General features: G+C 40.3%; 1 protein-coding gene across 3 annotated transcripts in view; it reads right to left on the bottom strand.

The window, feature by feature from the left end:
- Positions 1–5,053: 5,053 nt before the first annotated feature.
- The window catches only part of ube3a (ubiquitin protein ligase E3A), a 59,334-nt gene continuing 38,731 nt past the window's right edge, over positions 5,054–25,656 (bottom strand). For all 3 annotated transcript variants that reach the window (XM_078545155.1, XM_078545153.1, XM_078545154.1), the window contains 7 exons: positions 19,517–19,661; positions 16,845–17,050; positions 16,138–16,302; positions 14,089–14,244; positions 13,907–13,980; positions 8,855–8,998; positions 5,054–6,906 (listed from right to left, as the gene is read on the bottom strand). In XM_078545155.1, the coding sequence (XP_078401281.1) occupies positions 6,786–6,906; positions 8,855–8,998; positions 13,907–13,980; positions 14,089–14,244; positions 16,138–16,302; positions 16,845–17,050; positions 19,517–19,661 (1,011 nt within the window). In that variant the 3' untranslated portion in view covers positions 5,054–6,785. The remainder of the gene's footprint in view (positions 6,907–8,854; positions 8,999–13,906; positions 13,981–14,088; positions 14,245–16,137; positions 16,303–16,844; positions 17,051–19,516; positions 19,662–25,656) is intronic.

Genomic DNA, 25,656 nt, shown 5'->3' with positions numbered 1-25,656 from the left:
TGGCTGATCCAACAAAGGTAGATTGGCTTCTCAGGTAGTCAATCTCAGCCCTGAAGTCCTTCAAAACTCTGCCTTTCTCACGTAGAATTCCAGCTCCTCATCTTCCAGGGTTGAGCCTGATCCCCAGCATGCCAATCTGACTTCCAGGGGCACGGTCTTCAACAAAATAGCACGTTGGCAAAGTCTCCGCAACTCTGCTACTGGTCTTCATGGTGTGGATCCATTATTATCTTCAAATAACAGAAGCAACTGTATATCTGCCTATTCCCAGCTCCTGGATGCAGCCCCCGTCTTCTCAGCTTGCCTGTACTGCACCATTGGGATCATCATCTGAGCTCTGGTGGTTCTGTCTTTTTATCTGGTTGCAACCAGTTTCAGTTTCCCAAGAAGTTTTGCTTTCTAAAATCAGTTTCAGTCTTAGTTTCCTTTTTCAGTTAGTGTCTCACAAAGATTACATGCTTTAAAACCACAGATTCTGTCACACCTTGAATACCATTCTTCAACATTTTTGGATCATGGAGGTAAGGAGACAACTAGAAATATAGAATCTTACAGTACAGGAGGCCATTCAACTCATGAACCAGCTCAAAGAACTGATCAAATAGTCCCACTCCTCCAGTCTTTCTCCATAACTTTTTCTTTGACAACACTAACAATCAGGAAAGACAATAAGCTCAGTAAATGTTACATGGCAGAAACCACTCCTTGGACACACTGCAGTTCATTGGGTACCTTGTCCCTTGGTAAATTTTCTCTTTGAAAGGGAAACCACTTTTTGATAATAGTAGATTACCTGCTAAATTAGACTTTTATTGTTCAGTTTGCATTGCTTGTATGCCTAACGTATTTGAAGACCAAGTTGGTATCCACCTGGTAACTAAATCACCCTACACCAGCACCATTCATCCCTTCTGAAGTTTAAAAAAAAATATTCATTTATGGGACATGGGGGTCCAGCATTTATTGCCCATCCCTAATTGACACACCTGCTTCTTCCATATAAATCTGCCACATCATAGAATTCACACCACATAATTAACTACCTGAAAGTCCTGTAAAATTTCTTCCCGACAGTTGGTCAAATCTCCATAATCCTTTTCATAGCTGATCTCCATGATCACAGCGGCAGATGACCAAGTATTGACTATCTCTACGCCTACACAACATTCCTAAGCAATATCTTAATTTATTTTATAAGGTTATAGCCGTTTTGCCAAATTCGTCTATCGACTTATCTGTAAGTACCCTAGTAGTTGCTAAATTGGTACAGAATTAGAGATGATGAATATGAACAGTTCAAGTTAAATAACATTGAAACATAGATATTTACAGCACAGGAGGCCATTGGGCACCATTCATGTTGAATAAGAATTAGCTAGCCTAATTTCACTTTTCAGCTCCTGGCCCTGATTATCCCTATAATATCTCAAGACCTCAAAAGTGAAAAATAATGGAACACCCCATTCTAGTTCGGGTTTAAAATGCTCATAGTTGTCTGTAGTAACCTAGTCCACTTCTGAAGTGCAGTGGCTGAGTCAATTTGATTAATTATATCCTTTGAACCTGATAAAAACTCATCCATACCCTAAAGTGCTCCCATATTAATGAATTGTCCCCCAAATGGTTAAGGTACTATAGCCTTAATCCAGATATGAAATTTGTTACATTTCACACTCAAAATACGACTGGTGAATTTTAAATTGGCCGGCTAATTGAAGGCCCTTTTGCAATTCAAGGAACTTCAGCTTAGTACTCTCAAAATAAGCCTTGTAGTAATTGACGCATCAGCATTAAAACATGCCAGATATTTTCTTGGTACTACTCCTGCCTTGCCACATTTCTGGAGAAGTTTGTAGAAATTCCCTACCATGAAAATACACCAGACACATCTGACCTCTTACCTAAATTGTGGTATGCCAATGTTGCCTTTCCTCTCTTCATTCATGCTCAAGCCAGGAAGCACATTATTACATCCTATGATAGAAAACAGACCCAGAGCTAAAAGTTGCCCTATACTATACCTGAAAGAGAAACCCCTCTCTCTCCTCTTAGACAAGATGGGGGAAAGTTGACCGATAAACAAGAAAATGCCACTATTCCATGTAATATGAAAGCAGCTCAAATTTCTACAGGGGGTGCTGCCAGGGTCATTATTCTAAGAGGTAGCCATGCTGGGAACAACTCCAAGGCCAAAGGCAACCAGGTCAGGAAAGCTGGCTGCATATAAGAACCAATTTCCACAGCTTGAGGGCAATACAGCAAATTAATTCTTTCAGAAATGCATAATGAGGGGTTCACCACCTTCACCTTCTAGACAGACTTATGCTGGATGTTGGGCACAGAAAATTATGACATTGTGGTGTAGATTCACTGTTATGGCTGATCAGGATCAAAAGATCACTGCAAATGATGGTTGTGAAGTCTGTGTCAATGAGGACAAAGAAATTGCCTGCTTAGTTCTTTGGTCAAATAAGCTAATGGAGCAATTGTTCAGCTCGCTGATTTGGGCAGGGTTGTGACCTATTCAGGGCATTCTTTGGAACACTTGCTGACTTAATTATCTGCCATGGATGTCAAAGAACTTGGACTGAATAACATCTGGCAGAGCTGAATCCAGCTATTTAACTGAATTAATAAATTAAGAATCCTTGATGGCAAAAATGTAAATGAAAATTGTGCATGACAGCTACTGACCAACAAGACAACTCAAATGTGTCAGATATTCAAGGCAGGGTTGAACAGATTTTTGATAGACAAGGCCACAAACAGAACAGCCATAACCTTATGGGATGACGAAGCAGGCTCGAAGGGCTGACACCTGCTCCTACGTTCCTTCAACTGGATTAGTCACACAAGTTCCAGACATAATTAACATAAGTTCACTTGCACTTACGATCATGTAAAGAAAAATCACTGAATGAGGCACTTTAAAATATTTTAAATAACTTACAAAGTGGGGTTGCAATCTTGTCACTTAAAATTGGTCTCCCTCACCAATCTCCCATCAGGTCCTAGTTTCAAGCAATTTTTTTGAAGTAATGTTTTCATTGCCTCTATGCCAAAATATGTTCCAAATGTACATTTTGTTTAAAGTTTGAATTGCACATATTAGAATACTGGTTAATGGGACAATTATTCCTAACCAAAGAGACTAGTTCTTTTTTGCAACAAAATCCAGAAAGCCCAAATATTCAGAATGTGTGTGTATACATTAGCAGATTGAACTAATTTAAACACATTCTCAAAACCCAAAGTTTTTATTAGTAGGAAAATACACCATTCTCATGACCCTGATTTATGTAGCCTTAAAATTATATTTTAATGCCAGGTGTTTTTTTTTCTTAATGACCATCCCAGTTGCATTTTAATGCTGCATTCCAGTATCTGGTACAGCAGGGAGTACAAGATTCTGAGACGAGTAGCCACTCCTGTATCCCCAAAGCCTGTCCATCATCTCAGGAGTAGGGTGGAATACTCTCCACTTGGATGAATGACTGCAGCTCCAACAACACTCAAGCAGCTTGATACCCTTCAGGACAAAGCAGTTTGCTTGATTGGCACCCCTATCCATCACCTTTTACTTGCACACAGTTGCAACAAAGTGCATTGCAGCAACTTGCCTCCTTTGATAGCACCTTCCAAACCCACAACCTCAAAGAACAAGGGCAGTAGATGCATGGGAACATCACCTGCAAGCCACATATGATTTTGACTTGGGAATATATCGCTGTTCCTTCACTGTCGTTGGGTCAAAATCCTGGAACTCCCTTCTTAACAGCTCTGTAGGTATACCTGCATCACATAGACTGCAACAATTCAAGGCAATGCCTCACCACTACTTTCTCAAGGGCAAATAGGGATGGGCACCAAATGCCAGCCTTGCAAGCTCACTCTCATCCCATGAATAAAACAATCTTTACATATGTAAAGCATCTATGCCAAACCTGTACACATGTTTCCATCAACCAATTTCTGATTTTATTAGTTTATTAAAGGTATTAAGATAAAATGTACACATACCTTAAACCTCTTAAAAACTGACATTTGAGCTGAGAGGTGAAATTTAATTTGTAGCTCTATTTTATTTTAGGCTTTCACTAACTTTAACATTGCTATTTTTGTTTGTGCTCTATGTTTGCAGTGTACTCCAGCATTAGGTATTCCAAGAACATGACATATGGCAGACTCAGTAATCCAATACACTAACCTAACAAATCTTCAATATTTCAGTAACTGATTAGCCAGCCTGGTAGATTAGGGGAGCCTAATGGGAGTAGATTGGCCACTGATGACTGGAAGCAGACAAATTGTGGGCATGTAGTAAGGGAACGCTGAACTATCTTAAAATTCAAATTAAACTAGTTAAAAGTGAATCCAGAAAATTGTTCCATAAAAAGGTTGCAAGAATATAGAATGGAGTGGAGACAGTCATAGACGCGTAACCAATTGAGGCGTTTGAAGGGAAGTACTTGTTTGGCAAGTGAAGATAAAAGATACTGAAAAAAGGCACTGAACTGGGATTAAAATGATTGAGCTGCCATGACTAACAAGATGGTTTATCAGATGCAGTGGTCCAGAAGACCACACCTCAGTCTGTTGTAATTTCCTGATACATTTGGTGTCTAGCAAATAGTGGAGTATTTACAAGTGCCAGACATTTGGTTAGCCAAAAGAGAGACACTGCTTGCACAGTTCATTTTACATGCATTGCCTGAAGCTTCCTTATATTACGTGGAACATATTTTAAATAGTGTAGAGCATACTAATCCTATTTTGCATAAAATGTACGATCAGATTGAGCAGGTTTAAAGTTTTCTATCAAATCTCTGTCAACTTTGGTGTCCATAGTGCCCATGCAACTGTTTAGTAGAGCATTTCATGGACTGCTTCATTATGTGTGGAAACAAGAAATGCAATATATCAGCCTTTCTAGAAGTTAAAAGTAGATAAACAAAATAAAATGCAGTATAGTCTAGCAGGTGGCCAATGTTAAGAACTACTTGCAAGATTAATCCATTAAATATCTCAATAAGAAACAAATCAGACAGCAAAGTGGTGGTACATAAAGCCATTTTAAAATTTTACTAATGCAGTAAGTTACTGTATGACTGAACATCACTGAAACCTAGATTTCAATAAAGCCAGAGCCGAGTGATAAAAATCCACCTCTCATCGGCATCTCCAAAGAGACTCAAGAATTTAAAACAACTCCAGAGATCTGTTTATTTGCAACATGGGAGAAAAATAAACATATGAGGGGAAAGTTAAACAAATTCAACACAGGGCGTGAGGATTCCTTCAGTATGAAAGAACCATTTTTTTTAAAAGCTGTAAAGGGTAGTATTTGTTTCTGTAAATGTTTTTTTATGGAAAATCAACGTGTTCAAATTCTTAATCCATTTGTCACCACAATTTGTTTGCAATCATCATTGTGAAACATTTCTTTTAGTTTCATGTTTTACATATAGAAAGGCATTTAATAAAATATTCTAAAGTCTAGTTAATTTGAGTCATTGCTGTTGTGCCAGTAAACAGTAAAGAAATGGTTTTAGTCTGTTTTATTTAGTATCATTCATGTTAACATCCTTTGTTCATTTGTCAATGAGTAAAAATTGTTTAAATAGTGCTGTCAACCTTATTTCATCAGCACCCACACTCTGCAATATCATATACTATTTCAAATGCAATGAGCCTTTCCTCCATTAGAACTAATGTAAGGCCTATAGGATTAAATGTAATGTTGTTCCTGAAGAATAAATTGTTTAGGTACAGCAAATAAAAGGACAAGAACAAAAACAAAAGGGAAAAAAGCGCTCAAAATTCCAGATATTTGTTGGGAGAGAGTCAAAAGATGAAACTCGGGCTCCAATTCTCGCAAGGGCACCTTCATGTGCTAATTCCACTTACAATTTTGCAATAAAGTTGCTAACTTTTCTACCATTGCGTGTGGGTTTGTTGTGTGAAAGCATCAAACAAGAGGTGGACTTCAAAAAAAATGCAGTCAGTCGAACCCAGCATTCCAGTGCGAGTTGAAAGGTCAGACAGAAAATATAGTATTTCCAGACTTGTGAGAACTACCAACAGTTAAGTTTTTCTTTTATTTTTTCTAAAACCTTCCAAGAATTGTTGTGCTGTAACTAAAGCAAGATCTCAAGAACGCTGTTAACATTCCAGGTTCTCCCTTCCATTTTTATTAGACCTAAAGGTAAGTAAAAATTTGCTCTCTGGGACTAGAACAGCAGTACTTGCATCAAACCACTCCAAAACCTAAGCTCCAAAGCAATGCTGGGGGCTGGGGTTTGTGGGGGGCAGGGGGGGGGGGGGGGTGGGCAGGCAGGTGGCAGGCCAGTGGACTGGAACAAATAAAAAGTGCACCCAGAACCAAGTGGATACAAGGAAATGATAGTACATATTTTAAAAATACATTGATGATCCTAGGAACTTCATCCAGGAGAATTTGATTTCCTTTTATAAATTCAAAAAGGCTCAATTCAGTAATGTAACAAACATATGATCGAGTAATTTTTTCTTGAACTTTAAAATAAATATTCAGAAAAAGTTTACTATACATACAAGCAAATGATATGGAAGTCACACTAACCAAAAAAATTTGTTCATACAAGTTGCTGAAATCTGCTGTTCCAACCCAGTGTCCCCAGAGGGGAGGCACAGACATGGGTGACTATTGTAGCTGACTATCATATGGCCTTTATTTTTAAAAAAAAACAGGGGCACTGACACCCATAATTTTACTTTTTTTATCACACGCTTTACATTCATATCTTTTACAGCATGCCAAATCCTTTGGCATAGGTAATGGCCTTTAGTAGTCTCTCACTGAGCTTTTCCTTGTTGCAATACTCAGGAAGCAGGAGGACATTAAAACATGTGTGAGATGTTGGCAACCTGGAAGAAAAAAAAAGTGACACATTAAGTTCAGTAATAGAGAAATACAAAACGAGCCAGGGTTGTTCATTACAAATCTGTATTGTAAACACTGCTTATTTATATTTTGAGTTAATTTGAAGACTAAGATAAGTTGGAGAAATAAATATTTGAGGTAGCCACCAGCAAAAATGATTTTCTTGCTGACAGCTGTCATGGATTATAATTGAATCAATAACTGAATCAATCAATAACTGAATCATGAATCAACGTATTGGAACTCAACTCTTTCAAGAGGAATTTTAATCAGAAGGGGAAAAAAAACTAGGCTGATTTATTTTCCCTCCTAATATAAAATACACTGGTTAAGCCAGTTAGAATACCTGTGGGTTTTTGGCTGCCCTAGCTTAGGAAGGATGTCAAGTTATACAGAGTACTGAAGCAATTCACTATGATAGAAGAGATAAGAGGTTTAAGTTGCAGATGAGGAAACTGGGGCTCTATTTAAATAAAAGAAGATGTAATGGAGGTGCTCAAAATCATAAAGGGCTTTGGTATGGCAAGCCAGGAAGAAGCTTTTGTTACCGGTCAATGATTCAGCAACGAAAGGACATACATTTATTGGTAACCAAAAGATGGAAGACAACGGAATTTTTATTTAACTAAGAAATCACCATGAAAGCAAAATCCTTGGCCAAAATTTTTCCCTCGTTGGGCGAGCTCAGCGGGAGCAGTGGGGAAGCTGGCCACCAGCCGCAATCGGCTCCACTCTGTAATTTCACGTGGGCGAGCCAATTAAGGCCCGCCCTGTGTGGATCGCGAGTGGCAGCGCTACCTGTGCAGGTTGGGGTAGGAGGGAGAACGGGCCTGGTGCACAGTTCATGCATGCGCACGAAAGACGCTTCAATCTCCCTGAGGCAGCTCCGTGCCTCAGGGAGATTGAAGCACAAAAAAAATTAATAAAGACAATAAAAATTTAATAAAACATGTCCCTCATGTGACTGTGTCACATGAGATGGGACATTTTTAATTCTAAAATAAAGTTTTTATTTAATGTGTATTAGCTTTAGGAAACCTCGTCCCTCTTGTGGATGAGGTTTCCTAAAAAATGTAAAGACCGCTTGGCCTTTTCGCCTGCCCGCCAACCATTAGGTTGGATGGGCAGCGTAAATTTCAAGTTAATTACCTCGTTAATGGCCTTAATGGGCCTTTCAATTATCGGTGGCCCGAACACCGAGCGTAAAATTCTGGCCCTTGAGTTTTTAACTAGGGTTAGATAATTATTTGAACATCTAAGATTTAAAAAGTTTGCAGGAATGGAGGAGTAAATGGTTCTTTTGAGAGTCAGCAGACTTGATAAGCAGAATGGATTTCTCCCGTGCTGTAAAATTTTACAATTCGAGAACGAACTCAGGAATTTCAACACCTTTATGGCTCAATACTACCTCAGATGTTGACTTTACACACACACACACACACACACACACACACACACACACAGTCACCTTTGGAGAAAACCTCCTTTGTATACATTTTACATAGCAAGACTCAACAGGTATGTAGTGGTGAGTTGAATGCATTTAATGCAGACACCTGCAGTGCCCCACCAGAAATGTTTTCAATTGCTTTAAATGAACAAAGTTGTCAGAACAACAATGCTAGATTCCCAACAGCTGTCTGCACCAAAATTGTAATCCATAGTTGTTCAAAACTGAACCAGCAAGGCAGAAGTTCTGCAAGGAGATTTTTTTGGAAAACAAATACATTGTGGAATAAGAGTGCGGTGCAGAATATCATGGGTTCAATCCCTGTACCGGCTGTGGTAGTTGATGGAGGCCTGCCTCTTGCCTTGCCCTACATTTGATGCGGAGCAGTGCTCCTCAAGCTATATAATCAATTGTCTCTCTCTGATGGAGAGGTGCCTATGGTCCTTTGTGGACTTTGGCTAATTACCTAGGAGACACATTACCTGTCAGAATCTGGTCCGTTCTTTGCAATAATCATCTTGAGTTTTCCAAGGCCACCAACTGGTGCGCGATCTGTGCCTGTTGTAAACTGCAGGAAGAGTCGTTTCTGCTCCTCTGTAAATGCGTGGACAATTTCCCAGAACTCCCTGATACAGGAATTAACAAAAATTATTTTACAAATTAATATCCCTAAACTTAGGAAAATGCAAGCAAACAACTCAATGCAAGGTGCTCAAATATTCAGGAATTCAAGCAATATACTTCTTCTTCAATGCCTTTTAATAATGGATCTTGAAAATTACCATGTGTGAAACAATGAGGTCTATAAACCCTCCTATTTAAAGTCTTCATGCATAGCATCATTACAATTAGCTGGGGGCGTGTATAGTGGGGTATTATGTACAAATTTGTGACAACAAAATGACAACATGCCATTTAACCTTTTCATAGTGAGGTATGAAGGTACCACAAAGTTCACCATTTTAGTGTGTTAACTCAAAACTCAAAGTAAACGTTATCTCATTTGGAAACTGTAAACAATGGTGGGGGGGTGGGGACGACAATTATGACAGCTTGCTCTTAAAGGCTCTTAAAGTTCAGGATCAGGGCCCACAAAAGTAATTCTCTTGCTGAATGGCCATTTGATGAGAAATTGATGCCTTATTGAAGTCGTTATAAATGAAGTGTGTCTCTATTTAAATATACCATCCTTCATCACTGGCTTCCTCTCCAAATTATCACAACATGGAAATCAGTTTTCTATTTTCAGAATTACAGAAAAGCACACAGGAGAACATTCATGTATGTGCCAGCCCATTCAAAGGCTAACCCTGCTCTTTCCCCATATCTCTGCAATTTTTCTCCAAGTATTTATCCACTTCACTTTTGAAGGCTACTACTGAATCTGTAACTATGACTCCATCAGACAATGCATTCCAAGTCCTAACCATTTGCTGCATGAAGGTTTTCCCTCATGCTGCCTTAAATTCTCTAGCCAATTACCTTAAATCTATACCCTCCAGTTATCAACCCTTCAGCCATTGGAAAGTTTCTCCTTATTTACACAATCTAAACTGATGATTTTAAATGCCTCTATCAAATCTCCTCTTAGCCTTCTCTGCCCCAAAGAGGATAACCACAATTTTTCTAGTTTATCCACAGTACTGTAATCCCTCATCCCTAGAACCATTTCAGTAAATTTCTTCTGCACCCTCTCCATAACCTTCATATCCTTTCTAAGTATCACACACAGACTTGAAGACACTTCAGCTGTGGCCAAACTAGTGTGTTATATAGGCTCAGGATAACTTCCCGGCTTTTGCAAGCTATGCCTACATTTATCAAGTCTAGGGTCCCATATGCTTTAACTGCTTTATTAACCTGTCCTGTCACCTTCAAAGATTTGTGCACAAACACCCTCAGGTCTCCCTATTCTTGCAAACCCCCAAGAAACATACTGATTCAGAAAATTCTCCAGTATACGCTTTAGAAATTCCTCCCCTTCTCTGCCCTGTTCAATATTGGAGTAGTTAAAGTCTCCCATTATTACTATGGTTCTTGTAACTCAGTAATTTATTTGCAAATCTGTCCCTCTACCTCTTTCCTACTATTTGGTAGCCTAGAAAATACATGTAGCAGATTCTTCATTGTTTCTTTACGCCAACCAAATAGATTTGGGTCTTGGGCCCAGCAGGACATTCCCTCTTTCTAGCACTAATATTTTCATGAATCAAAAGTGCTACGCCTGTTTTTTCCCTTTTCCTGAATATTAAGTATCCAATCCTCCACTTTTTGAGTGAGATCTAAGTAATCTCTACATTATATTCCCACATGGCTATTTGCGTCTGCATCTCACCAACATTATTAACTGCACTTAGACATATGTATGCTAAACCTAACCTAGACCTCTTTGTATTTTCTATGACCCCACCTAATTCAGTTTTATTTCCAATTAACTGTCTTGTCCAGTCCTGTAAACATTGTTTCTACTTTTTAAATACCACATCTTGGTGCCCAACTCAGTCAAATTTGTTCAAATTTAGACCAATTAGTGTGAGGAAATAGAGATACTTTAAGTTATATTTGTATTTTTGGAGGTGTTAGAAATGAGTTTTAGATTTAAAGTTTAAGTTTGATTTGAATTTCAGTTTCTGTGTTAAGAAAGGTCAAATTCAGTTTTAGTTTCACTTTAAAAGGTGCCTGCATTTCTAATGAGAGTTTTACAACTGTGGCAGCTAAGTTAAACAAGCAAGAGTAGAGAAACTAGGCTGTTGCCTAGCAACAGGGGGCCAGAGAGGCAGGTCCCTCCCATAGAGACACACAAAAACTAAAGAAGCAAGAGTTTTGAGTCAGCTTGAAGCCAGGAGTCCAGAGAGACTGGACCCTGGGAGAGGGAATTGCAGAGTGAGAGCAGATTTCCCAAAAGAACCAAAAGGTTCCAAGGCCAAATGAATGAGACAGAAACAGGGGAAGTCCCAAGCAGACCTTCTAGTCAAAGGATCGACAGGAACCTGGAAAAGGCCCTGTTAGTGAAGTTAAGAGTGAGGGGCAGAGGGCAAGGCTCCAAGTGTCAAATTTAAAGAGACAAAAGCTGCAGAAAGCAGATTTAAAGTGAGAACAGCTTGCAAGAGGCCAGAAGGACCAAAGAAGCAACTGAAGGTCTGTAAATCTTTGCAATGGGCATGCGAAGCAGTGGTGTATTGTTGACAGCTGAGTCGGTGAGAGTGTGTGCATGGAAAGCGGCTTTAATGCATGTGGCAACCCAGGGGAGAGGAACATTGGAAGAAGAGTTCGAAACCCTGGAGGTAAACCCTTGCGGAAGGTGTCTGAGAGAAAGCATCGATTTGGGAGAAGATTCCAAAGCCAGTTCTTGGAGAGTGGAGATTGGCCTCGTGTGAAAAACGGAATTCAGCGAGACGGTTGGCTCCTGGTGGGACAAGAGTCTGGGGGAGTTAATGAGAGATCCACAGCATCTGATTGAGGTGGCATTTGTCACTTGGTTTCAGAGTGTGATGTCTCAGCAAGGGCGTCGATTGGTTTACATGGACTGTGAACTCACTGCGAACATTAGAGTATAAGATAGCTTTGTAACTTGTGTTATCCTTACAAATCAGTATATCTCTGTAAAGGTATAGTTGTGGGTGAAGGAGCATTGTAAAATAGTTCATTAATAATTACTTAATGCCTTTGTTAAAAGTTCATTAGCTAACTCTGGTGACTAGTTAGTAGCCCCTCCCCACATATCTAAATAAGCAAATAAAAGTTAGGATCTATCAAGCTGGGTTCCACCATGGGATCAGGCTTGTCCAGTGGTAACCTCAGCTGGGGATCATAACAGTTGCAAGCCTTGTTCAAATAATTACTATCAGGATTTAGACACTAGTTAAGCAACAAGGAGTGAGATATCATAATCCTGGCCAACTGAACAGAAGGGTGAATGCAACCTTTGATCTCTATTCACAACCTATCTGCGAAGATATTGGTCCCAGCTCAATCCTGAACAGGCCTCACTCGCCACAGAACTGGTCCCAATGTCCTCAGAATCTGAAACTCTCCCCTCCTACATCATCTATGCAGCCTCCCATTAACTTGCCATATCCTCCTATTTCTACTGCATGATGCTGCGAGTAAGAATAGTCTTTCACGGGATGTGGGCTTCACTGGTTGGGCCAGCAGTTATTGCGCATCCCTAACTGCCCTTGAGAAGGTGATGATGAGCTGCCTTCTTGAACTGCTGCAGGTACACCCACAGTGCTGTTAGGAAGGGAGTTCCAGGATTTTGACCCAGCGACATGAGGGAATGGAGATATATTTCCAAGTCAGGATGGTGAGTGACTTGGAGCGGAACTTCCAGGTGGCGGTGTTCCCATATATCTGTTGCCCTTGTCCTTCTAGATGGTCGTGGGTTTGGAAGGTGCTGTAGAAGAAGTCTTGGTGAATTCCTGCAGTGCACCTTGTAGATGGTACACACTGCTGCTACTCTGCGTTGGTGGCGGAGGGAGTGAATGTTTGTGGATGTGGTGCCAGTCAAGCAGGCTGCTTTGTCTTGGACGGTGTCAAGCTTCTTGAGTGTTGTGGGAGCTGCACTCATCCAGGCAAGTGGGGAGTATTCCATCACACTCCTGACATGTACCTTGTACATGGTGGACAGGCTTTGGGCAGTCAGGAGGTGAGTTACTCATTGCACAATTCCTAGCCTCTGACTTGCTCTTGCAGCCACAGTATTTATATGGCTAGTCTAGTTCAGTTTCTGGTCAATAGTATCTCCCAGGATGTTGATAGTGGGGGATTCAGTGATGGTAATGCCGTTGAACATCAGGGGGCGATGGTTGGATTCGCTCTTGTTGGAGATGGTCATTGCCTGATACTTGTGTGGCGCGAATGTTACTGGCTACTTGTCAGCCCAAGCCTGGATATTGTCCAGATCTGATCATTACTAAACTGGGCTTGGTGTTGAAATGGATGGAGAGGTTGGGATAGATACAGTTTCTGCGAAGCTGAAGGGAGAACTGCATGAGTCAGCCAGCAACTTGCATTTCCTGATTTATCTTTTCCTTGCTTAAGTTTGCTTGTCGATTTGCATGTTAATAATTGGCTTGTGCCATTCAGACGCTGTTATTCTTTAGCAAGTCTGTCTTTTTAAAGTATATAGCAGGGGCCCCTTGGAGTGCCTCGATATTTGGAAAGGGTGCCAATATAGAAATCTTTGAAAATCACTGGCTCAGAATAATATCAGTTGATCATACAGCATGGTTTGCATTTAAAGGTGTCAAAAGAGTGGTAAGCCCACTCGCCTCCAAAGGCAGAAATCCGTATTGAAACCGTCAATTTGATTTCTGAATTGAGTCACGAGATCTATATTAAGTCGCAGCATCCTATAGGGTAGCATGCAAAGTGAGATCAGTAACAATAAAACAGATAGGACAAGAAATTTTCCAGGAGAACCAAATATTTGATGTACAGTTCAACGGTGAAGAAAAAAGAGCGACAATGTTAACTACTTTTTTTTTTTAAAAACTGCAAACCTAAAAATTAGAATGAACCTAAAACTATACCTTACAATACGGGAGTCCTTGGCATATCCACCATCATACTCTGTAGTATCTTCAAGTGCTTGAAAATCTAGGTTCTAAATTTGAGAGATCTCTCTTTATTATCAAATTTAACAACAAAAAAGTTCATGGCCTCTAATGCTGAAAGTTGAAGTTGAGAGAGAAGGATTTTAATACTGATTTACCGGACTTCCACAGACGAGTAGCTCAATCTCCTCCGGTCGGAATAAATACTTCAGTGGTGACTCATTGGTTACCATATGGAAACCTCTTCTAAAGGCTCTAAATTGCTTTTCTACCGATTTGTTGAGAATATAATCTGTATAAAGGTCAACAAATTCCTGTTTGGTATAAAACAACATTATATTAGATCTATATAACAAACAGGAAACAACCATCAATATATCCGCCAATACAAATTCATGATTCAGTTATATTTCTACTGTAAATGATGGTGCATCCTCCATTTCTATCAACTCAGGAGTTTGTTATCTCTAATCTTTTCTCTATATCGAGTTCCTGCACTTATTTTTTGTGCACTAAATGTCTGTCCACTTATTGGGACTATTCTTGTGTTGCGCCTTTTTGCAATAATGTCCTCAAATTCAAAAGAAATATTGTATTCCGTAGGCTAGGCAAAGTTAACTATGTTGGACTACAAAATTGGAATCACTCACTGGGTTTTTATTAACTCGTAAATGGAAAGCTAGGGTTGTACAAGGATAGGTAGTTATTGGAAATGTCACAAATTTTAGCTATGTAAAGCTGATGCGAAGGGCAAGGCAGCAATCAAAATAACCATTTACCCATTGATCTCCCATGACATTGCTCAAATGTGGGGAATAAAGTCTCTTCCTGCAACTGGGTCCCATTTATTTCTTACTCTCTAGTTCTTTGTTTCCTGTGTTTTGCTATTCATCTTGCAATGTCTTTTTTAAAAAAGCCTTTGCTCTCTCTCTCTCTTTATGGGCCTGAAATTCCAAGGAATGGCAGAGTTGGATTGCCACTCCACTCCTAATTTCTTACCTGAAAATCCAGCCAATCCTTTCTCGCCCAAGCTTCTAACTCAGGCTGCATGCTCCTAAGGCCTTCAGTTGGGGGCTGCAGAGTTGCAGCTAAGAAAGCCACACCCCCCCTATTGATGGCACTGGCTGCCGTAAAGCAGGCAAGTTTTAAGGTCCAGCCACTTTCAGAAGCCATGGAGACGGAAGGTTTGTAAGGTAAATGGACAAAGATTGCAAGGGGTGGGGGTGGCCGGGGGGAGAGGAGTTGGGTGAGAAGCGGGTGGGTGGGTGGGTGGTTAGTTAGTGATGGAGGTGGGAAGGTGGCCAGTCATGGGGTTAGGTGGATTGGTCAGTGCTATAGTTACCCAGGAGTTACAATTGGTTTTAATTCTTTTAACTTTTCCTGGGTAACCATTAATGTAAGACAGTCGGAACCATCTGAAGTTTGCAATTTAAAATTGTATTTTCGGGTGGTTCTGATTGCAGGGGAATTGCCCAAAGGAAGTTTGAACTTCCTGGGCAATCCTTACCTGGGGGCTTCACCAACACATCTTTGGTGTACCCCTCCCACCAGTTACGACGCCCTGGAGCCGGCAAATTAAGGGCCATTACCTAACTTTCCCTTATCCTTGTCACATTCCCTCCCAGGTCTTTTTCTCATTCTTTCTGCCAGTCTCTTCTGCATCTTCTCCTAGTCATACTCCTTTCCTTGTTTATCCAGACTGACATTTTCCTTTTTTAAAAATCCAGCCAAACAGCAAGGTGGCAGCCATCATATATCAGGTCAGAGGAGAGTTATGGGAAAGGCCATCTAAGACCTGCTGTAATATACTAGACGAAAAAAAATGGTCTTGGAAGGGTTAAATGGGGAGGGAAGGACCCTGCTTCATATCATACTGGGGCTATACTTCACGCAGTACTATCTTATAGGGGAAACATTTTTATGTGATTATTTGTGGTATTGAAACTTTAATATGATTGGCCTTGATATTTTTGTAACTTCCTCTACAATATTTCCATGTCATACTGTAGAATCAGTAATTGTAACAGCATGTTTAAGATAGGCCCTATGGAGAAGACATTGAACCATCTTTATTTTACCTAATGTTGGAGTCACATCAGCACCTGAACCCAGATATGTCCTGCTCCCTTACCTCGATGCAAAAGTAACACTATTACTGCAGCCTTATTTCCTTTAACTTCAAACTTTGGGATTTATCCTGACATTACCTTTCTGTTTTCATTTGTCACTGGAATCTGATCGCCATTCTCCCTCAAGTTACACATCATTGGAGTTCCAAACAAGTCAGTCTGTGATATCTGGAAAGTAATCATCATGTCATCCTCTACGCTGCCATCGTACTCAGTAAGTTCTTTTAGACTCTGATGCAAGACCTAAGAAAGAAATCATTCATTATTTACGGCTTTTTGCGGCAGTTGTTGATAATATCCACTCAAAAAGTTAAAGCATTATTTATAGCATTCAGACAGAGTAGTATATGGGGACAGAGTTAATAGGATTTTGGTAAAGCTCAATCCTGAATGTCACTAATCAGCATGTGAAGTACACTCAACTTTTAACCTGAAGTTGTTCAAGTCAAATGGTCTGTTAATTTAAATCAAAATCATGCAAAAACATCTCTTGTTTTATTCAAATTGCCTAATCCAAACTAGAAGGTATCTGATAGAGCAAAAATTGGCTTTGAATTAAGAGGACACCACGTGCTTCCCTATTCATTTTGCTTTTTATCCCTCTTCCTTCATTTCTCACTTAGCTATTACTTCTCCCACCTCCGCAGATTAAGGCAATCAGACCCAAAACTAAGAGAAACTCAGTCCTGCCAAGAGGAAAAATGCTCTATAACCTACACTGGTTGTAGAGTTTGTCTTTAAAAAAATTTTTTTTAAACAATTTAAGTTTAATGTTTGTACGTTACCGGGTGAGAGTCTTCTAAGTCACGGAACGTTCCCTTTTTGCCCAACAGTTTTCTGTAAACGACCATAGGAAAATGCACATCCAGTATACAGTTGTTGTAAATGGCTAGGCCAAGAACTATGCCAATTAGAGTAAACTGTCCCTCAGTCTCAAATGAGGAAGTGTTGAACCAGAACAATTTTGTAGATTCATCATATGTGAACATTCCTGCGGAAGGGGGAAAAAGAGCACAAACATTTTTTTTATATTTTGAAAAGTTCAGTGAGCCATGGAATGGTGAGACGTAGGCTCATTCGGTCAGTTCAGGCAGAAAAGATGCTGTGCAGAGAAACTTCTTACTACAAGGGAGAAAGTTAGCTGGGTAACCAATCAGCTGGGATTAGTCCTTGAACCAACTGTGGTCTTACTTAAGGTTTTATTTATATAGATTCAATTTGGTAGGAAGAATGAGGAGAGGCAATATAAGTAGTGCAATTTTAAAAAGGATGTAGGGAGAGATACCTGGGGGAGACTTTGAAGGTGAGAGCTCAAGTTGAGAAGGCTGTTAAAACATATTCAGGATCTTTAGCTGTATTAATGGAAGCAAAGAGTACAAAAGCAAGGAAGTTCTGCTAAACCTTTGGTTAGCACTGGTTAGGCGTCAACGGTGTTCAATTTTGGGCAACACACATTAGGAAGGAGGTCAAGGCCTTGGAGAGTGTAGTTCAAATTCTGAAACATGGAATTAATAGTTTTGTCAATTTAAAGAAGAAATTTACTAGAAATGGGACCAGGGAAGAGCAACTTCAGTTATGGCCAGAGGCTGGAGAAGCTGGGGTTGTGTCCCTAGAGTAGACAGGGTTAAGAAAAATCTGTTTCCAGTTGCAGAGAGGTCAGTGTCTAAAGATTTAAGGTGATGAGCAAAAGAACTAGAGGTGACACGAGGAAACTTTTTTTTTTAAACACAGCAAGTTGGTGAGATCTGGAATACATGGTCTGAAACGGTGGTGAAAGAATCAACAAGAACTTAAGAAATTATCCAATTCCCTATTTGAAAGGGAAAAAATTATGGGGTTGTTGAAAGAATAAGATTAATTTGACAGCCCCAAAAAGTGCCAACACAGGAACAATAAAGCGAATGACCATCTCTTGTGCTACCTTGTTTTATGATTCATTGCTAAATCTCAACTTCTATATTTCAGAAATGAAACCCAGTGTTCCATTAGCTTATTTATCGACTTACCAACCTGATGTGTTGGTTCTAGGTCTTGTGAACCCAAAGTCCCAAAACCTTCTGCTTTCTTTCCCTGTTCTTCTCCCATTTAATTTATAATTATCACTGACACTTTGAATTGAAAGAAATAACACCTTAGTTTCACTGACAATGAATTCTGTCTGTTACGTTTTATTTTGCCTATTTCAATATTTCAAGATTCTCTTGTAGCTTCCTGCAGTCCTCAGAATTAAGTATCATGCTTCCTACTTTAGTATCATCTGCAAATTTAGACATCACTTCTTTAGCCCGAATCACTGCTGTACCCAGTGAACAGGAACAATCCAAAACATAGCCATGTGGGGCATTACCACCCATTTCTACACCCATTTCTACTCCTAAGAAACTGCCCAGAGCTTTTAAGCAGATTTTTCCCTTCCAACCAGTTTTAAATCCAGTTAGGCTATTTCTCATTATTTACCCTTTGTCTAGATACTCAAATGATTTCAAATTTAAAGATTAAAATATTTTCTCCCCCCACAAATGTCAAATGAATAAGCCTGTAATTATTCGGATAAGCTCTTTTTTTTGAAAATGGATACTACATTGGCCCTCTGCAGTACACATCCATTCTCAAAAAGAGCCTAGAAATATAATTTCTCAGGCCTCAGTTATTTTCCCCCATTTGTCTCAGGATCCTTGATATATCCAGTCAGATCCCAACATGTCGTTTGCCATTACAGTTTAGCTGAAGTTACTGGAGGGAAAGCAGGTGGACAGGAAATCACTTCAAAAGCATTTTGGGTGATTCAATTGGTTTGCCAATAAACCACGATCATATTCAATGATTGGCATTAGATTATTATAGTTTATTTTTCACTAGAAATTACTTATTATTGCAAGCTATAAAGTGTTTGCACTAAGTGGGGGGAAAAGACACTAGAAAAAGTTCTTTAGCACCTTGCTTCCATGTGTAGCAAGCTGTGATTGTTGTTCATATAAAAATCTAGCCCTGTGAAAGCAATTATCGCTCTCCTCCAAGTCTGTTTTTCTGCTCTCCTGAAGGTATCGATGATGCAGGGTTAAAACTCCATGAGCACTTATAACTCTACAAGTAATTGTTTTATCCATGATTAACAAACATTGTAGTGATATTCGCCCATGATGGCCATTGCAGTCGAGCCCAACAATTTCCTCACTTGGATGTCCAAATACAGATACTTCCATCAGCAGTCACTAAATAAGAAACAGGAGTAAGGATCATGGATGATTTCCCTCTGGGTACAGAGGCCAATTGTGTTGCTTCCACTACCACCAGATGAAGATTGGCTAACTCAGCACACAGGAATGGAATTTGGGGCCATCTTGGTCTAAATGACTCAGTGTTACACATCTTTAGCAACCAGAGCCATATGGGCAACTCTTTAAGCAGTTATTGCCAGCATGCCAAAATTGAAGCACTACAAAACTGAAATCCATACCAATGTCAGGATTGAAGATTTCTTCCACAACAAGTTGAAAAAACTCTTTGGAAACGCCTCCTTCATCCACACCTTGCTCGCCTTCAAATTCTACATACAGCTGCTTCTTCAGGTCTGCAGGATTTTCCATGGCAATCATCTCCAGCTTTATAAATAGTTTAATATTGATTAATTAGCATTTTACCTCTGATATCAGATAGCACCCACTTCAAAATACTTCAGATTTGATAATTCATGCACATTGTGGAAACACGAGTTTGAGCTGGTCACTTACAGTTATAAAATGTATTCTCATTTATCAGGTACACCAGGTCCATCACTGAAGCAAGCCTCACGTTTGATGCATAGGTGCAAATTGGAGCCAGATTGGCAAAAAGAAAAGCAATTCAGGTTCTGTTAATAATTACAAGCCTAGCAAATTTAGAACTGGTGTAAATGAAAATGCTTACAGTGGATTTTTTCAGATGGTACTGCATTTGAAGCTTTTGGTGGTATAACTGACTTTCTAGTAGAGTTAAAAAGAGAGCCACCCACCAGCCTTTTTGAACTTCTGATAATACTCATCCTGCTGTTTGAATTTAGTTTAAAATAGGGAAAGCAACTTAAACTGGAGATGGGATTGGGGGGAGAGCTTAGAAATCTTAAAATCTGTTCACAGATGATTGTGTACAGACATATTTTTCCTTCCCTTGTTTGGTGAAGCCAAAACAGCAGTTGGTGCCTTAAAATCTTAACCCAGATTCAACCATGGATCATAAACAGGGTTACTGCATCACGTACTACTGTAGTTCATTCACAAGTTTTAGTTAGTACTTACCCATACAACTTATGAGAAATGGGATTTCATAAAATTTGTCTAAGGTGATAGATTTAGAAAATATGCAATGTGTGTGTTTAGCAGCAATCTTATTAGATAAACTACACAGTTAATATGAATTGAAGACTTATGCAAAAATAGATTCATGCATCAGCAAATCAATAAGGAGCAACCTGAATTCACAAGATGCAACTGCTGCTACAACAAAAACAGAAAATGCTGGAAAAACTCAGCAGGTCTGACAGCATCTGTGGAGAGAGAAAAACAAAGTTGACGTTTTGAGTCCATATGACTCTTCTTCTGAAGAAGAGTCATATGGGTTCGAAGCATCAACTTTGTTTTTCTCTCTCCACAGATGCTGTTAAGACCTGAGTTTTTCCAGCATTTTCTGTTTTTGTTTCAGATTTCCAGCATCCGCAGTATTTTGCTTTTATCTGCAATTGCTGATATTTGTTTACATAATGTGGGCAACTCCAGGGGCTTATCTGCTTTGAGGATAGTAAGAACCAACCATGTAACATGGGACAGAACTCGCGTCAGTGGCAGGTTCTTTCCTGAAGGACATTAATGAACCATGAGAATGTTCATAATTTTCACAATTACAGCCACCATGCCAGCAACCACAGCTCAGTTGGTAGCAGTCCTGCCTCAGTCACAGGATTGTGGGTTCAAGTCCCCCTTCAGGTCTTGAGTTCAAAGATCAAGGCTGACACTCCAGTAAAAGAGTGAGAAAGTATTGCGCTGTCAAAGGTGTAGTCTCTCATTTGTGATGTTAAATCAAGGGCTTGCCTGCCCTTTCAAATGGACCTTAAAGGGTCAGATAACAATTTGAAAAAAAGCAAGGGAGTTATCCCTGATGCCTTGGCCAATATTTATCTCTCAATATCACAAACCAGATTATCTGATCATTATCAAATTTCTGTTTGTGGGGGTGTGCTGTGTACAAACTGGCTGCCATGTTTCCTGCATCACAAAAGTGACTACATACCAAAAGTACTTCATATGCTTTGAGACGTTCAGTGGTGAAAAGCGCTATTTCTTTTTCAATTAACTGAGTTTCACTTGCTTTGGCAAGATTAAACTCATAACCTCTGGGTTGCCAGTCCAGTAGCCTGCAGACTGGATTACTGCACCCAATTAGAGTAATAAGTGAAATTATGCTGTTCCATAATTTCCCTAATTCTCCTTTCACATTTGTAGGACACAAGTGTTAAGCAGCTAATTTACAGTGTGCCTTACATAAGAGTCAAAGGCTGTCATCAGAACTAACGTGCAATCCTGACTAAAAGGCTACTTTTTTTTGTCTTTAATCATCCTATTAGGGATGATCAAAAAATTCCCAAGATCATCAATATTTTACTCAAAAGCAGCAACAGTAAGGTGTTTGCTACATTCTGGAAATGAGTACTCAAGACAGCAGAGAAAAATCTGAATACCACCATTGAATAAGGTAGCACTAAAAAAATATATACACTGCTGTTGCAGATACATATCAGTGCGCGCAAAGAATTGTGTAAATGCAGTACACCTTCCCTTGCAAAGTCTGAGTGCATGAGTTGTTGAGAGATCTGTTCTAAAAAATTATTTTTGCCTTTTGGTTTTGCATTTTGTTCACCAGCAATTCATTTGCTCTTCTCTCCCATTTTTGCTCTCCACTCCAAACACCAAGTGTCGATTTGTCTATTTCTCTTTTGCTTCATCTACTCTTCACAAGCAGTGAATAAAGTCAGGTGGCCGTGAAGGAGAGGCAAAAATAGGAGAACCATTAAAAACACCGAAGCAGAATTAAACAAGAGAACATTAGAGAGGCAAGAGGATCATATGAAAATAGCTTCTCTTAAATCAGGGCATAAATGGCAATTACTACCAAAATGTCATGTAAATGCAAGTTACGTGTGCATGGTGTCAACCCAGGGATCGAGTCAGGCATGACAAAGGTACACCTAAACCAGTCGATCCTGCAAAGTTCACCTAACATCTGGGAACTTGGGCCATAATTGGGAGAGCTGTCCTGCAGACTTATCAAGCAACAGCCTGAAATAGTCATACCTTACAGATAACATTCCAGGCTCCTCAGTCACCATCTCTAGGTATGTCCTGTCCTACCGGCAGGACAGATCTGCCATAGATAGCAGCACAGTGGTATACAGTTGGGACGGAGTGGCTCTGGGAGTTCTCAACATTTACTTCAGACCCCAAGTCTCACAGCATCAGGTCAAGTATGGGCGAAGAACTCTCCTGCTGACTACAGGTACTGGACCCCGTATCCAGGAAGCCTGGGACCAGATGTATGCCGGATTTGGGGATTTTACGGATTTTGGGTCACCAAAACAAAGCAGCAGATTGATGAAGTACTCTGCATGCGAATTTCAAATTGCTACTCAGGATGAGGAGTCCAGTACCTGTACCACCTCACACCCTCGTTCAGCTGATGAGTCAGTACTCCTCCATGTTAAATGGAAGCAAGGGCAAAGAATTTACTCTGGACAGGGGACTTCAATGTTCATCACCAAGAATGGCTCAGTAGCATCACTACTGACGAGCCCTGAAGGACATATCCACCAGACTAGGCTTGCAGCAATTGGCAAGGGAAGCAAAATGAGGGAAAAATCCTATTGACCTCGTCCTCGACAATCTACCTGTCACAGGTGTACCTGTCCCACAACAGCACCAGGAGAAGTGACCACAACACAACCCACCCCCACCATGCTACAAGCTTCAAAAAAGACAAAGCAACTTTAAAGTGGGCATCTATGAGGGGCTGTGGGTCATTAGCAACAGAGTTGAATTAGCTGCATCTCTAGCTAAGCTGTCCCAGTACAACTACGATACTGACATCTACCCACCAAAATGGAAATTTTGTAGGTCTTTGTACAGAAAAAGCAGGACAAATCCAATTCAGCCAGTGATCACTCCATCAGTCTACTCCTGATCATTAAGGTGATGGGAAGATGTCAACAGTGCTTATCAAGTCACTCGCTCAGCAACAACTTGCTCACTGATGCTCGGCTTGTATTCTGTCACTGACTCCAGATCCCATTACAGCCTTGGTCCAAACAGTGGAGGAGGAGCTGAATTTCAGAGGCAAGGTGAGATTGGCTGCCTTTGTCATCATTTGATCAAATATGGCACTAAGGAGCCCCAGCAAAATTGAAGTCAATGGGGATCAGGGGGAAAATTCTCCACTAGTTAGAGACATACTGGACACAAAGGAAGGTGGTTGTGGCTGTTGGAAGCTATGACTCACTGTAGGCGTTCCTCAGGGCACTGTTCTCAGCCCAACCAACTTTATGACCTTCCCTCCAACATAAGATCAGAAGTGTGGATGTTCACCGATCACATCAGAGAGTGCAGTTCCATTTGCAACTGAAACAGTCTGTGCCTACATGCGAGATCTGGACAATATTCAGGCTTGGACTGATAAGTGGAATACCCTTCACTTGCCTGGATGAATGTAGCTCCAAAACTACTAAGGAAGCTCAACATCAGAGGGGAAAGCGGTTCGCTTGATTGGTCCCACCTTCACCACCTAAAACATTTACTTTCTCCACCAAGGGTTTTAGGGGCAGATAGGAAATTGGAGTTGAGGCCACAATTAGATCAGCCATAATCTGATCGAATGGCGGAGCAGGCTCCAAGGGCCAAATGATATATTCCTGCACCGAATTCTTGTATTCTTGTGCCAGTGGCGGAAAGTGGCTGCAGTGTACATGATGTACTGCAGCAACTAGCCAAGGCTTCTTCCACAGCACCTCCCAAACCAACCGCCAAGAAGGACAAAGGCAGCAGACGGAAGGGAACACCACAACCTCCCAGGTTTTATTCCAAGTCTCACACCATCATGACTTGGAACTAAATCACTATTACTTCATTGTTGTTAGGTAGAGGGTTCCAGGATTATAACCCAACAGTTCTATGTAGACCCTGCAGTACACTGCAGCAATTCAAGAAGGCGACTCACCACTAACTTCTCAAGGGCAACTTAGAATGGACAATAAATGCTGGCCTTGCCAGTGACACCTACATCCCATGAATGAATAAAATTAGCTCGCAAAAAGTAATAATATGGGAACAGGCCTTTTACATAATGTATTAAAACTGCAAAGCACATTAACTGTAATCTTTGAGGATAATGTTAGAAATATATATTTCCCATATAACTTAACTTCAGTCAAAGCGTCATCACAAAATGTACCTATCAAATTAAGACAGATTGTTAGAAGTCAAAATTATACTTTAAAACTAAAATCATAAGGAACCTTGGTCAGTATCACCATATTACAGTGACCGTTTCCGTATACCATGCCTCTTCATCCTCCAACAAATAGGACTCAGTTATTAGCCATCATCAAATGTGATTTGAGAAGAATGCCAGAAATGCTACACAGGCTGTCCCATGAGGAGTTGTCGTCCCATGGCAATTAAAAATGTGTTAAATGAAGGATGGGTTGTTGTGTGAATAGCCCACTTGAGAGTAATGCCTGGTCATTCAGGAAAAATTCAGTATTTTTGTGGTGAGTTTGAAATTTTTTTTAAATTCACTGATAGGATGAGGCGATCACTGGGAAGCACATCATTTCTTGTCCAATCCTAATTTCCCTTCTGGTGAGTTGCCTACTGAACTGCGGCAGTCGATGTGGTGCTTGTGCCTGTCTTTGAGAGAACTTAAAAAAAAAATCACCACCAACAGAACTCAGGGGAGCAAGCCATACGGGTGTTGTCATGCATCCTCTGCCCTGGCTGTTCGAACAGATAATGGAGAGGGAGCCTTCGAGCACACACCAGAGGGAACGAACCTGTGTGCACGTGCGCCAGAGGGGGTGAGCAGCACCAGAGAGCGAGCTTGCAGGTGTGCGCCAGAGAGTCTGAGCATGTGAATGAGCGCCAGATAGAGCAAGCTTGAAGCGTACATGCAAACACATGCCAGAGAGCATGACCATGCAATGATCCGTGAGCATGCGAGCGAGTCCGCACGTGAGCAAGGGCATGAGAGTGCAAGCCAAAGCCAAGCCATTCATTTATTACTATTCCCCGAAGTGGGCTAGAGGAACACTGTCTTTAAACTGCATGCAAGCAGAAATTGTACCGATTATAGTTTCATCATAGTGGCGTGTCTATATGTTTGGTCTCCAATGGAGCAAAGCAGCTAAGTGCTGAACCAATCAACATCTTACTAGCTGTTAAATTAATTGCTCCTAAATAATTAAGTCTATGAGCTTATGACGCAATCTCCTGAATCTGCCTCACACTGAGGTATTGTTTCATCTGGTAACTTGAGTGAGTCAGCAATCTTTAAGTGTGACCCTAGATTGAGAGCTTTTAT

The sequence above is a fragment of the Cetorhinus maximus genome, chromosome 7, assembly GCF_964194155.1.
Source record: "Cetorhinus maximus chromosome 7, sCetMax3.hap1.1, whole genome shotgun sequence".
NCBI lineage: Eukaryota > Metazoa > Chordata > Chondrichthyes > Lamniformes > Cetorhinidae > Cetorhinus > Cetorhinus maximus.
Note: the sequence above shows the minus strand (reverse complement) of the source record. Positions and strands in the feature narration are given on the sequence as shown.